This window comes from Dermacentor variabilis, chromosome 6 (assembly GCF_050947875.1).
Source record: "Dermacentor variabilis isolate Ectoservices chromosome 6, ASM5094787v1, whole genome shotgun sequence".
NCBI lineage: Eukaryota > Metazoa > Arthropoda > Arachnida > Ixodida > Ixodidae > Dermacentor > Dermacentor variabilis.
The window spans coordinates 173,742,757-173,755,850 of record NC_134573.1 but is presented as its reverse complement, the minus strand read 5'-3'; the positions used below and the strand labels follow the sequence as shown (position 1 = coordinate 173,755,850).

The following is a 13,094-nucleotide window of genomic DNA, read 5'->3' as shown; positions in this document are numbered from 1 at the left end:
ATATATATATTAAACTCTGTTGAAGCCTTTCTCGCGCGTTCAGACAAACGTGCGTTCAGGCGGTGGGCACTACAGCCTCGGCTGCAACGACAACAATGCACTGCGCAGTGTTACCCACTGTTGTGTACGTCTCGCTGTGCGTCACAGAGCCGTACGAGATGGTCATATTGCTCTTCCCAACCTGCAGTGCGCTTCGTTCCGCCGAGAAGACGTGGGCGTTCGCCCGAATGACGCAGACAAAACAGCGACTCCAGCTGTCACATGCTTTCAGTCACGCTTTATTGTTCACTTCAGTAACTATCCTAGCTCACTGCCGCCCGGCTATGGTTATGTACAAACATACAAAAAACAATGTACATGGTATATACACAGAAATTCGAAACTTTGTACACACAGGAAGCATTGCTCGCAGAAACGCAAAAATACGTTCGTGGTACAAGAATAAAAAGCTCGCCGAGCGCAGTCGCAAGGCGCGGCTTCCAAAAGCAGGCGGGAGATAACGGCCACAGCGGGTCTCTCTTTATTTTTACAACAACCAGAGAAGCGCTTCTGAGGGTGTGGTGTAATTAATGAATCTCGAATGAAATATGTTGCGTGGGCGTCTGAAACACTCGTAATCAACGCTGCAGTCAGCATGGTGCTACGGTTTCACTCAATGCAGCAGGAAATTTGTTCCAGTCCAAGCTTTCAAAAAAAGAAAAGAAAAAGGCTGCGCGCTTGAAATGCTCTGCACTTAAAAAAGGCAGTCAAAAACAGCCGTGCTGTAAGCTATTTGTGGCCAGCAGTCATAGTCATGTTCATCAAAACGCAAGTTGGCGACACTGGTTACACAAGTTAAGGAGACCCTGGAGTGGTTTTTAAGGTTGCTATTGAAAGTAGACATTTGTGAATTATTACAGTGACAGTGACTCCAAATTCTCAGCAATCCCGATTCTCCACCCAGCCACCCACTTCTTTTCTTTCTTTCTTTAAAAGAATTTAACGTCGCTTTTCACTCACCATCAAGGGCGAACACTCTCCTTTCGCCAAAGGAACGTCGCCTACTTAAGTGGCAATCTTTAGAAAACGGCTCTCGGTCCCCTTAACAGAATCGCAATAACTGCAGTGTGACAACGACTAACCGCTCTGAGAGCACCGAGAGCGCCCTGGGATCTACCACAACCACCGGTGTATAGGTGAAGAAACACATTTACGGCATTGCAAAGAAAATGCGGCGAAATTGTGATCGCTTCGCAATTACTCATCGTGAGAGCTGCTGCTTCCGCGGACGGCTCGAGTTAAATTGAAACAGTGTCACTTAATGCTTGTGCATGGTTTTGTGCTGTGAGAAGTGGAGCGCTACTTTCAATCCTTGGTACGATATGAACATTTATAAGTCGCGCTAATCTTATACGTATCGCACTTGAAGTTTCTACGACAAAATGTTGTTTGACACGCGACATGTGTGTTCAGACATGAGCACCTGTGATACCATTAATGTTAATTGGTAACTAGCCTGTATAAAACCCTGAACGTACACTGCGTCTAATGTTTACAAGCACATTCGTATGCGATGCGAGTGTAATTTCGTTTCGCTGAGCGGCAGAGAACCATGAAACAGCGCAAACGCGTCTCAAGTTTCATCTCGCACGTTCTACCACAATTGTGCGAAAAAGGGCCGCTTCAGTAGGAAGCGTGTGCTGAGGTTACACAGACGCCCCAGGGCTTTTACTGATGCTATTAACTGCAGTCTCGTAGGTCAAGGCTATATTGCTTCTGTAAATCAAGTGACTGCTTCTTTTGGTTATGTTTGATTACGCTATTTTTAAAAGGTCGGCGTGCATTGTTCGATTGTCCACGTTTCAAGACTTCTTGTATCGGATGGTTCAAAGTACAAGCGCTGCAGTTACTCGATTCAAAGTAGCCACGATTTATCTCGGGCACAGCGACCAGAAAATGTGATGCTTACGTTTGAACAAATCCTAAATGTTTCGTACAGATTTGTTTCTTCGAAAAATTATTTTGGGAAAGAGGTATATATCTAGAATTGAGGCGGAGTAATAATTCAGAGATTACGGCAGTTTCTTGTCTTACACGCGCTTAGTAGCATGTAGCTTGTTGATAAATATGCCTCTTCTTAAGTATGCGACCCGTTACTGCGTGAACCCCAACGCGTACAGCACGACAGGAGCATACGACGACGAAAGAAGCACGTGTTGCGGGAGGAGGCAAAAAAGAGCAAGCAATTTCTTCAGTGAGATCCTTATGCGTGCGCCTGATGTTGCACATTTGCCTCCGCCACGTCATCGTGAATGGGAACCACCCATCCCGCCTTTTTTTTTTTTTTTTTAACGTGCAATCTTCGCTCATCTCATCTTTACGTACGCTTTTGCCGAATAACTCTATGTGCTTCGCGGTTGTCTCCAGTGCTGCAAAAGCTGCAGCTAGTGAGTTCACTGTAATCCGGCGGCGCTGGCGTCGGTTTCGAATTTGGTCACAACAACTGCTTCACTTGTGCAAATGACCTTCTGGGCGAATTATTTACGCTGTGGTTGAAAGTTTTAGGACACACTCGCGAGTTTTGTTAGAAATTGCACATTTTAATGCAAGTTTCTAAAATATTTCCGCTCAATATCAACGCTATCGATAGAAAAAAAAAGAGAGAGAGAGAAAGCGGGTATCAGCGCATGAGCCTACTTCTTTTACTTGCATTGACCCAAGGTAGAAGCGCCAGAGATAGCTCACGTACGCCATGTTTTGACGTAATTCACAACTTCTTCAGCACTGATTGAGCTAAGCAGTTCAGGTTAAGGAGCCACTATTCACCCTGCCATTAGTCCACCGACGTGACAGTCGCAATTACATCAACACACTTCTGGTACTCGTTGCCATCGCTCGAATGAAGTTGCCATTTGCTATTGCCAAACGTGTGTCGTGCTCCAGCCGTCTTAGTCGCGTAAAGCTGCACGCAGCAACTGCTCGTCGCAACGCACGCACAACTTACGAGCGCGTAAACACCGAGCACTGCTTCTAGAAGCGGCCCTTTTGGCGTTTTCATTTTCGTATCAGCAAACCAAGCGGCTTCACGAGGCATATACTGGAGAGGAACGCAGGCACAAGAGCAACACATGGTGTTCCAGAGGGACTAAGTAGCGCGAAGCGCTCGGAATCACGTCGTCGAGTCTTTGCAGAACCAGGGTGTTGGCTGCGTTAGGCCCATAGAGGCTATGCCTCTAGATTGGCGGATCCTGCAGCAGCGACCACCTTGACCCTCCTCCTCCTCTCCGGTTCTTCTTGGGTCACGGCTACATGGAGGGAAAGGGGGGGCAAAAAATTATGGAGTTTTACGTGCGAAAACCACTTTCTGATTATGAGGCACGCCGTAGTGGAGGACTCCGGAAATTTCGACCACCTGGGGTTCTTTAACGTGCACCTAAATCTAAGTACACGGGTGTTTTCGCATTTCGCCCCCATCGAAATGAGGCCGACGATTGGTGAACACGGTAGCCGCGACAGACTGCAATGCTGTCGCTAAGATCCCTCCTGCATGACGCTACCCCTCTGAAGCCCCTTTTGCAAGCTCTGCCCTCGTCCCGAACCGTCTTGGTTCGCACTCGACCCCGAAAGGCGACGGTCGGTCGCTGATACAAATTTTAATAAATACAATAGACACCTGGGAGCCACGGTCGTGAGCTGCTCACCAGCTTTTCTGACTATGTCATGCCGAATAATTATCCGAGACCCTACAAAAAATATTGTAGACTGTACTAATCTCTCAAACGCCAGCCAAATTTCTTGCAGACAATTACTTCCAGACAAAGTTCATAAGATGTGTGAGCGAAAGTTAACAAAAAGCATATTTCCTTTGGTCTATGTGAGGGCGAATTATTGAGAAAGTGAGAAATTCAAAGGCGACGCACAACCATTTAAGAGAGGTAAAAATATTCTAAGCACACGAAATAATTTGTTGAGCGGAGAAATTCTTCCCTGTATATGTTTTTAGCGCGGAATTTTCGGGAGGGTGGTTTACCATTCGAAGTTTTACCGTACGCGTACACTTAAGGTTCTATTGGCTATGACGTTAAACAGTAGCTCCTACTTTTCGGTAGAGGAGTTGCAGCTATAGTACGGGTATGCTTAAACACTTAACTAGTAGAACTGCACGATAATTACGTAACATGGCATCACTAAGTGTGTAAGAAAGCATGAACCGATATCGTCACTTCTTACTCTTCTATCGCAACAGATGTGGGAAACGTGCTAGTTGGTAGACGACAAAAAAGAGGGAGAAAAAATTTTAACCAAGACAAGACGTTACCCGTCCCGTGTGTTATTCGCCGTCGGCAATCCTTTTGTTGTGCTTTTGTTTTCGCATCATGACGCTCGGTTTATCGCCAATAAAATCGTTGTTTATAACGAATAGAGTTAATCTGATGTCTGTCGGGCCACTCGGGGCTTCACTTGCGGTGATTTCGCAGAGCACGTAAACGCATGCTTCTAAACCGATGGAGCATGCCGAACGCGCGGGAAAGCATCTCGCACAAGGATGGCAATGCTGTTGTGTCCATGCTGCTTAAGAAATAATAAAAAAAAGGCCTATATAACGTGCGCATGAAGGCGCGTAATAGAACTGGAAACGTCTACGCGCACTTGGGATACTTTTTTGTGCATGTAGGACTGCCTCTAAACTACGCAATAACAGGCTCACTTAGGCAGATTATGTACATGTGCAAGGTCAAGACATATAATTTTAATCATAAAAATCTGCGTGTACGCCCTATATGGACAGGCCGATTATGTGAACTGTGCCGCGATAAATTTTGGACACTTCCTAAAGAGCTTTCAAACGCTTACTAACTCTGTCAAACATACGCTGGTAGGCAAGGCACCACATGGAAGATGTCTTCGTGGATCTTTTCTTTCTTGTGTGTGAGCAGAATTACACGAGCGTGAATGGCTTCCTTGTGTTCTCTTTCACTTAACTGATGACTCCGGTAGAGCACAATGCAATGCACATGTTATCACTACTACTTGCTTCCTTGCTTGCTCCTTATTCCGTGGTTCTTCCCCTCTACGGGGAATCGGCCAGGAAGCTGGCGGTCAAGACGAGGATGAGAGAGAAAGTGAGGCAGGGTGGTGCAAATTCTGCAAATGGTATGGAAATAGACTACCTTCAAAGAGACCGACGTATTTTTTAATGAAAACGTATGGTTTACACGCAGACGGCAATTTTGGCAGTATCCAAATCATTTCGAATACCGTCGGCAATTTCATCACGACTGCTTAGCCTCACCACGTTGCCGTTTTCTTTTCCCTATCCTTTATGGTGTTTTCATGCTATCCGTAACATCTCCGACGTATTCTTGGATGTTTGTTCTTCCTCCTCCATTTGCTTGCGTCGTATGAATTGACCAAATAAATAATGCTAAGCTTCCGACAACGCAAAGCGTTTCAGAATTGTACCAGAGCGAAGGTGATTGCTGCGTATTAATTGCATGCGTTACGTGCTAATTAGAGCACGCGCCATGTATCTCGGAGTGCCTAATGGAGTCTGAGGGGTCCGTGTTCTACAGAGAGGGAGAGAGAAAGAAGTAATTTTGTTCAACCATATATTGGCCAATCCCCCACAGTGGGTACGCGCCATCGTAGAAGGATATTATATATCCTATCCTACTTAGATGTGTAAAATCCAGATACACTTATTTTTCTACTCATAGATGTTAACGGAACTCTAAAAGAACTAATAAGTGCGAGAAAGGGGAGGGGGGTGTTTACGAGCATAGACGCACCTTTATGCACGTTTCTTCCCACGTGCCTGAGGCAAGCGCTCTTGCAGAATTGTGCAGAAATTGTCAGGAAAGCAGTGCAGATCTAGGGCGGCGAGCAAGCAAAGGTGCTATGGGCTGACGCGAAGCGAAGTTCGTGCGTTCGAAACGTTCCATGCTGAAGTGCGATTGAAGAAGCGAACGTCGCGACGCTTTTTTCGTGCATACGTCGTCTGGCGCACACACGAAAACGCGCGGTTTGTCGCTGTGAAACTAATCGGCTCATTGCGTCTTGTCAAGAAAGGGCGGATGTGAAAAAAAAAAAAGGCCAAATAAGTTATAGCAGAAAAAACAATAGTTGGGCGTCGCTTTCTCCTGTTGTGACAAGACCACCTATGTCTAAAGTATCAATTTCTCATGCAGTATGCTCGTCTTCTCTTCCCTATGTATACAGCATTCTAGCGAACCACGTCGAGCGTGATAGCTGTAGGTACAGCGTTTGACGAACATGAGTTCGGCTTTCGAAACGTTCGCAGCAGACGGAGTCGTTCGCTTTGCGCGTGTTGTTGCATATCTTCCCAGACGTCTACATCTACCCCATAACACTTCTAATCACGTTCTTCCTTTCTTTCTTTCTTTTCTTCTTTCTTTCTTTCTTTCTTTCTTTCTTTCTTTCTTTCTTTCTTTCTTTCTTTCTTTTTACACGCTGGCGTTGGGAAACAAGAACGCTAGCTGAATCATTCGCACTGAGCTGAAGCAAACAATAAACAAATAAAAATTTTCATGCGTAGCTTAATCATTTTCATTCGTTCATCAAAGTCTTCGAAGTTCCTTTTGTTCTACCGCCATTTGTTTAATGGCGTTATTACAGCAGGCCAAAAGAAAGAGATTTGAGAGGATTAAATGGCGGTAATGAAAATTACTTTTCTGTCGCGCATAGTCACATTAAAGACGGCTAAAAGTCCCGTTTCGGGAAAATATGTGTGAAACATAATCACATCACCGCGGATGTCCCTTCTTTCTTTGGTTCGTCACGTGATTTGCTTGCGTTTCTTACTGAATACTACTGCTGTATGAACGGCAAACGACCTCGACTTAGTACAAAGTCAAACTCTACCGAAGAAAGAAAAAGAAAGAACGCGCACTACACTCGTCTTTACTTCGATTTACTACGTTGCACTACCATGAGAAGAAAGAAAAGAGAGATAAGTTATCTAATCAAGCTACGACTTTCACAACCTCAGTTCACACAAAACACGCACACGCACTCTCTAAACTCACATCTGGTTCGGACACGGGCGTTCTAGAGCAACCACGCCACCACGTGGTGCCGCTGAGATTGTCTGAGATTAGCGTTCACATGCCGTTAGATTCTTGCGTGAGGTTCGCACACTTCACCTCACTTGAAACGTGCGTCACACACAGAAAATAATAATAATAAGAAAAAAAACGATGCTTTTTGTAAACAGGTGCTTCAGTAAACCACATTCCCTTGTACGACGACGACCCAGCTCGCTCTGTTCCGCTTCTTCTCTATGAATCAGCAAACAACGTAGGTGCTAACTCACAAGAAACAACACAACACAATCCTGGGCTATACCAACAATGGTTGACAAGGCAAAGGTAACTCGTCATTTAATTGCATAAAATTGTTATTGAAGCCGCGGAAACCATAAGAAATGTGATAAAATGGCGTGTGACGTACCAGACGACTTCGCCATTGAAGAAAACAGCGAGAAGTGTGTGATCGGCCTAAAAAATTTAGACTACTTTCTGTGGTTTTACGTTACAAAACGACGATATAATTAGGAGGCACGCCGTGGTTAGGTATTAAGGGTTAACTTTGACCACCTAAGCTTCTTTAAAGTTCGCTTAAAGCACAGGAACGTTTTCTTTTTCTTTCAATCAAAGTATACGAACGCATTTTGCCCCCAACGAAAGGCAGCAGCTGCGGCAGGTATCGTACCCCCGACCTTAAGCTTAGCAACAGAAAGCCACTAAGCTACCGCGGTGGTTCTGTGATTGGCCTATCGGTCACTTTAACAAATGATTACAAACAAGATTACTTTCTCAACGGTATTGGTCAAAGGAGGCTGTACATATTATGTGTATGAGCATCCTTACTTTTAAACATTTTTTTTTCACGGTTTACACTTGTGCCCCAAGTCGAACATAAATTTAGACGGTACTTCAGCACTGTGCCGTGTTCGTCCTCATGCCACTGTGTCTATGTTGTTTGCTGATGTGCAGAAAAGTATCGGCTACCGAAGCTGAAAACTGTCCCAGCTACCTTCAGAGAAAACGCCGCGGTTCACCGGAGCACCTCGTTTCCTTTATTTCTTCCTGGAGACTTAGAAATCGCTGGCGAGTACTAAGCTACCTTCACCCCTACCAGACCCCGTTCTCCTCTATATACGTATATTGTCTCAATACACCATGAGATCAGGAACACGCGTGCACAGCTCAAGGAACCAACTCGGGAATCCAGTCTAAGATGAGACGTGCAGGCACAATGCCGCCTCCCTCAATCCGCTCTCTTTCCTGATTGATTTTGAATTTGAAATGGATAAAAATGTTCGTAGATGAAGACTTAAAAACAAGCGAACTGCACTGTCCTCGTTTTTTTTTTTTTGCGTCATAGGTTGGAACTTTATCAATAGCATCCGTCTCCAGCTTGCACTCAATTGCCTTGAAGCCAGGGAGAGAGGAACTTGCTCGGAATCTAACAATGGCTGCCCCATCTCTGAGACATAAAAAATATATAAAAGTAAAACTTATAGCGCATCTATGAAGTCGGCAAACTAAGCTGTCTGCACGAGGTCGCACAACAAAAGCAGCTTAAGCAAAGAACATCAAAATTAATTCGCAATTAATTTCGATGTTCTTTGCTTCTCCTATAGCAACTATACTGCAGCAACAGAGAATGGTAGACTACTGTTGGTACTCCCTGCCGAGCGAGGTTTCGGCGTATGACTACACCCTTGCGCAAAAGTATCCACGGAGGACTATGCGTATGTATGGCACGGATCTTGGCTATACCGAAGATTAATGTCTCCCTCCGCCATATCTATTTTCTGTCAGTCGACTACAAAAAAGAAGCGCAAAGGAACGCCGGCTTTTTGCATGCCAAACCAAAATTTCGCTGACCGCAGTCGACTACAACCAGGTGCCCTATAACGTAAAGCTATTCCGTTTTTCTTTTTTTTTATTCCAATCTCCTGACGTCAAATGTGCCTAACCGCCGACGCAAGCATTGGGCGGTGACCCGCAGCGTTGCCTGAGCAGCCCAATCAAACGTTGTGCTTGTTTATAGGAGGTCACTTTCGTTTGCTTTCAAAACGAATAACATTGCCTACATTGAGCGGTTTTTTGTTTGCAGTACGCTGCCTGGAGGCGAGGAGTACGCTCAAATGGAGAGGGTTTCGATGCGGCCGAGCCAGCGTACTGAATATTGATAACCGGATGAAGAGGGTGGTGCTGCCGTCTGCCATAGGTCCGCTTTCCCTTACTTAGCTTGCGGTGGCTGGTAGAAAATCGCGGCGGCTTGCAACGGAAGGCTAATATCGCTAAAACGGATCCTCAGCAAAGAGTTGGCAGAGCGAGGTCGTAAGCGTGCCTAAAGTGTTCGAAAACGTTACATGGCCACACAAAGAAGGTTTATTAAATGCAAACAAACCCATGCTCTCCGGCACGTGCCAGTAGTCAGTGCCTGAGTGATTGGCGGCAGCCATCTTTTATTCCTCTCGGAACGGGGCAGCCTGCGGCTATTCAGAAGAAAATTCAATTTTGTTCGGCATATTAATAAATCTTTAACGCGCACACGTCGCTTTGACACGGTGAGTTCTTGCGGTTTTATGACGTCGCGTGACATGCAGGTGAAGTGGGCGAAGCCTGAAAACTTTTGTCCAATAGCCGAGGGCTAATCGCGAAAAGTGTCTAATCAGAAATAAAAATTTTTCTTTTGTTCAGTCAAATCATGCATAATCAGCGCGTGCAAGTCATATCACATGGGGAGCTATCGCGGTTTTCGTGACGTCGCGTGACATACAGGGGAAGTAAGGGTGGTCCAAAAAAGTTTTTGACCAATCGCGGAGGGCTGATTGCAGAATTGTAATGGCAAAGTTTGGAATAGCTTTACGTGATAGCACCTCAGAACGCAGTATAGGAGGGTTTAGGTTTTTGTACTGATAGTATCTTTTGTGAAATACCGAAACACCGGAGATGCAGACTGCAGCCGCATTACAGCCTCAGCGCTGGTAGCGGCATCTTGTGGCGCTTTGTTTAACCGCAAAGGGTTAGAAATGTTCTTGAGTTCATTTTTATTCACGGACAATAAAAATAAAGAAAAACTTTACATCGATTATTACGTTGGTATTGATGTTGTTGCGCTGATTATGTTTATGTTGTGATCATGTTTTATATGATTATGTAGGCGTTTATGATCGAAGTTGAACGCTAAATCGAGTGATCGGCTCTATCAGCTCCATGACAAGAGTGTGAGTGCCTTAGGCTGAGCTTGCGTAGCGACGATTCCAGAGTGGCGCTGCCTGTAGAGCTCGTTCAGTTCTTGAACGCCTCTGAACATTTAACTAGAAACATTATTTAAACAGTTGTCTGAATTTGTTGGGTCTGTCATTCTTCTCCTTAAAGACAAAAAAAAAGGGGGGGGGGGTGCATGCGTCAGCGCATCTGTAGTTAGTCGCACTTGTATTTCGCCGGCTGCGGACAGTAACAAAATAAGCAATGAAAGTTCTCGTCTTATAAAGATATTTTCCTAGGGGACTTTCTCCTGTATTCGATAGCTTTGTTTACACGAACTCGACGCGAGCCGGTCGTGTCATAAGGGGAGCTGATCCAGCCCGACCCGACCGCGCTTACATGCTTCTAGTCGAGCGGATTGGGCGAGTCTACGGAGCCCTTGCAGACCATGGTCGACCGAAATCGCCGCGACGCCCACTCGACCCGACCTGCTAGCGGTCGGTCTGAAACCCGACGGCCGGGTTTCAGACCGACAAGCCGACTTGACCAGCCTTTGTTTGTCTCATGTAAACATAGCTATAATGCAACGTAACGAAGAATAAACTGTTCGGCACAAAGAAACGAACATGACACATAGCTGCGTTTTAAATGTTTGCAGCTGCGCGTCTTGTGCAATGTAATGGCGGTGGAGTTTATGTTACCATAGTGAATTCAAAATAACGTTCTTATTCTACCCGCACGCCATCGTCAAAAGTATGCGGGTTTGCATGCGCAAGTGGCCGGATACGAAACAATAATGTTTTTCTTTAAACTTACATGCTGTCATGAATTAAGTGTCAGTAATATTGACGTCTTAACGCTCTGTGTAAGTGCTCATACAAGCGCTTTGAGAGCTGTTACTACAGAAAAGTTATTAATTTTTTTGGTTCCGGCCGCTATAGGGTTGCAACGTTATCGGGTTTCAGCGCTGACAGAGTGCGTAAGGCCTTAAAAATAAAAATAAAAAAAATAATAAAAAAAAACGCCTGCCCTTGCTCGGTTGGCTTCGTGTTAGGTTCACTGGCGCTCAACAAGCATTGTGGGAAGCGCACACCTTCCGTACCACATCAACAAGGGTACGACTCGACTCGCTACCTGGCACTATGTGCACAGGTTACGCAGTGGAAGCAACTACCGAAACACTTGCATTCTTTTCTCGCGCGGAAAGGCTGGCTCGCGGTTTGAACGCTACGCTTAGTAAGTCCTTGCTCCCACGTTATCGACGTATCTACAGAACGTTTGCAAGTTCAAAACAATACATCGGAATGGTTTTGTTGCCTTTTGGCGTACACTGCTAGCCTCTGCTGGCACACTGCCGTTTTCATCTGGAGGTATACTGAAGATATGTAGCCGACCCACAATGGCAGTGGTGGCAATCATGATATGTCGTTGGAAGATAAGTAAAAAAAAAGTCAGTGGAATCGTGTGACTCGAACAAAAAGAGAAACAAGGAAAGCGCTGAGCGATGTTTAGTGACGAACACATGCGCCACTCGCCACCCGTGCGACGAAGGCCGGAGCAACGGGCGACCGCTTTCCTTTTTCGTTTCGTTCACTGCGGTTTTGAGCACGGTTCACCTGGAGCTACGGCGACGTCACTTCCGGGGCTCACAGCCAGCCACACTATGCGCACACGACGACGGCCGCGGACACACACCGGAAGCTCAGGCAGCACCAGCCAGCATCAGCAGAACACAAGCACGAAAGCACGCTGCTTATATCGAAGCGTCGACTGCGCTGAGGCAACGGCAGAAGCATGAAGCAGCAGTAGCAGCAGCAGCAGCGAAGCAGCGATAGCGACACCAGCTGCAGCGGGTGCACGAAGCGTTCTTTCTCTACAGCGGCGTTTCAGACACGGTGCCGACGGCGGCGGGAACCAGGCTGGTGGTCACTTTACCCCGTCGGCCGCACCGCACCAAGGAGCGACGAGGCGATGCACGCGGACTCGGGCGCGGACTCGGGCGCGGGCTGGGGCGGATCCTCTTCGTGTGCACTGGAGGTGGCTCGGGGGCACGGCCTGCGGACGGTTTCGGCGAGGAGGCACATGCGGGGAGAGGGGGGGAGTGTAGGATCAGGAATGGGGCGCGTTAACAGTAGCTGTTAGCGGTTAAGCAGAAGCGCACAGATGAACAGAGAAGGTGGATTGGGACAAAAGAGTTGTGGAGTCGCTGGACTTGTTTGTCTTATTATACACACAAGACGGTAGGGATAACATGGAGCAAGGCAGGATGATGGTGTCCCCTGCACTCCCTGTGCCAAATATGCGATACAGACGGGGAAGCGTATCTCGACAGACTCGCGCCATATAATGCAGCACCACATTCTCCTAGGCACTACGTACATTCCATAGTCAAACCAAATTTTCCTGCAGCTTCACTCAATCGACACGTTATCCCGTTCTGACGTTCTTTGATGCGAATGGCTCGATGCACCGGTTGACCAAGAGCGATGCGTTGTGGTCGAATACCATGTCAGCTTGTCAGTGGTGTAGTCAGATCGCTTTCTTCCGGGGGGAGGGGGCATTAATTTGACTGGAGACAGGAAGGGGGAGGGAAGAGGGGGCAGGGCAGAATACACAAATGTCGAGGGGGGCGGGGCAAGTGCTCGGTGTGCAACCCCCTGGCTGCGCTACTGCAGCTTGTATACACTGATCTTATACTGTGCCACAAAGAATGCACTTCATTTTTCAATAGTTTTCTATCAGGGCACAGATTTGGCACCTATCTCTGATACCGTTACACTTCTGTTAAAAGCCTCGTGCGAGTTCCAGTGATTAACGGAAGTATACGACACGTAGCGCATGCAGAAGCGACGAGGACGAATGTTGGCAGCG

General features: G+C 46.5%; 1 protein-coding gene across 4 annotated transcripts in view; it reads right to left on the bottom strand.

The window, feature by feature from the left end:
* Nucleotides 1-249: 249 nt before the first annotated feature.
* LOC142585825 (popeye domain-containing protein 1-like) overlaps nucleotides 250-13,094 on the bottom strand; it is a 50,741-nt gene continuing 37,896 nt past the window's right edge. For 2 of the 4 annotated variants that reach the window (XM_075696849.1, XM_075696848.1), the window contains 2 exons: nucleotides 12,159-12,278; nucleotides 250-3,284 (listed from right to left, as the gene is read on the bottom strand). In XM_075696849.1, coding sequence (XP_075552964.1) covers nucleotides 3,205-3,284; nucleotides 12,159-12,278 — 200 coding nt within the window. In that variant the 3' untranslated portion in view covers nucleotides 250-3,204. Of the gene's footprint in view, nucleotides 3,285-11,254; nucleotides 12,279-13,094 lie in introns of those variants that run through there. The other 2 variants (XM_075696851.1, XM_075696850.1) reach the window with 2 other exon arrangements.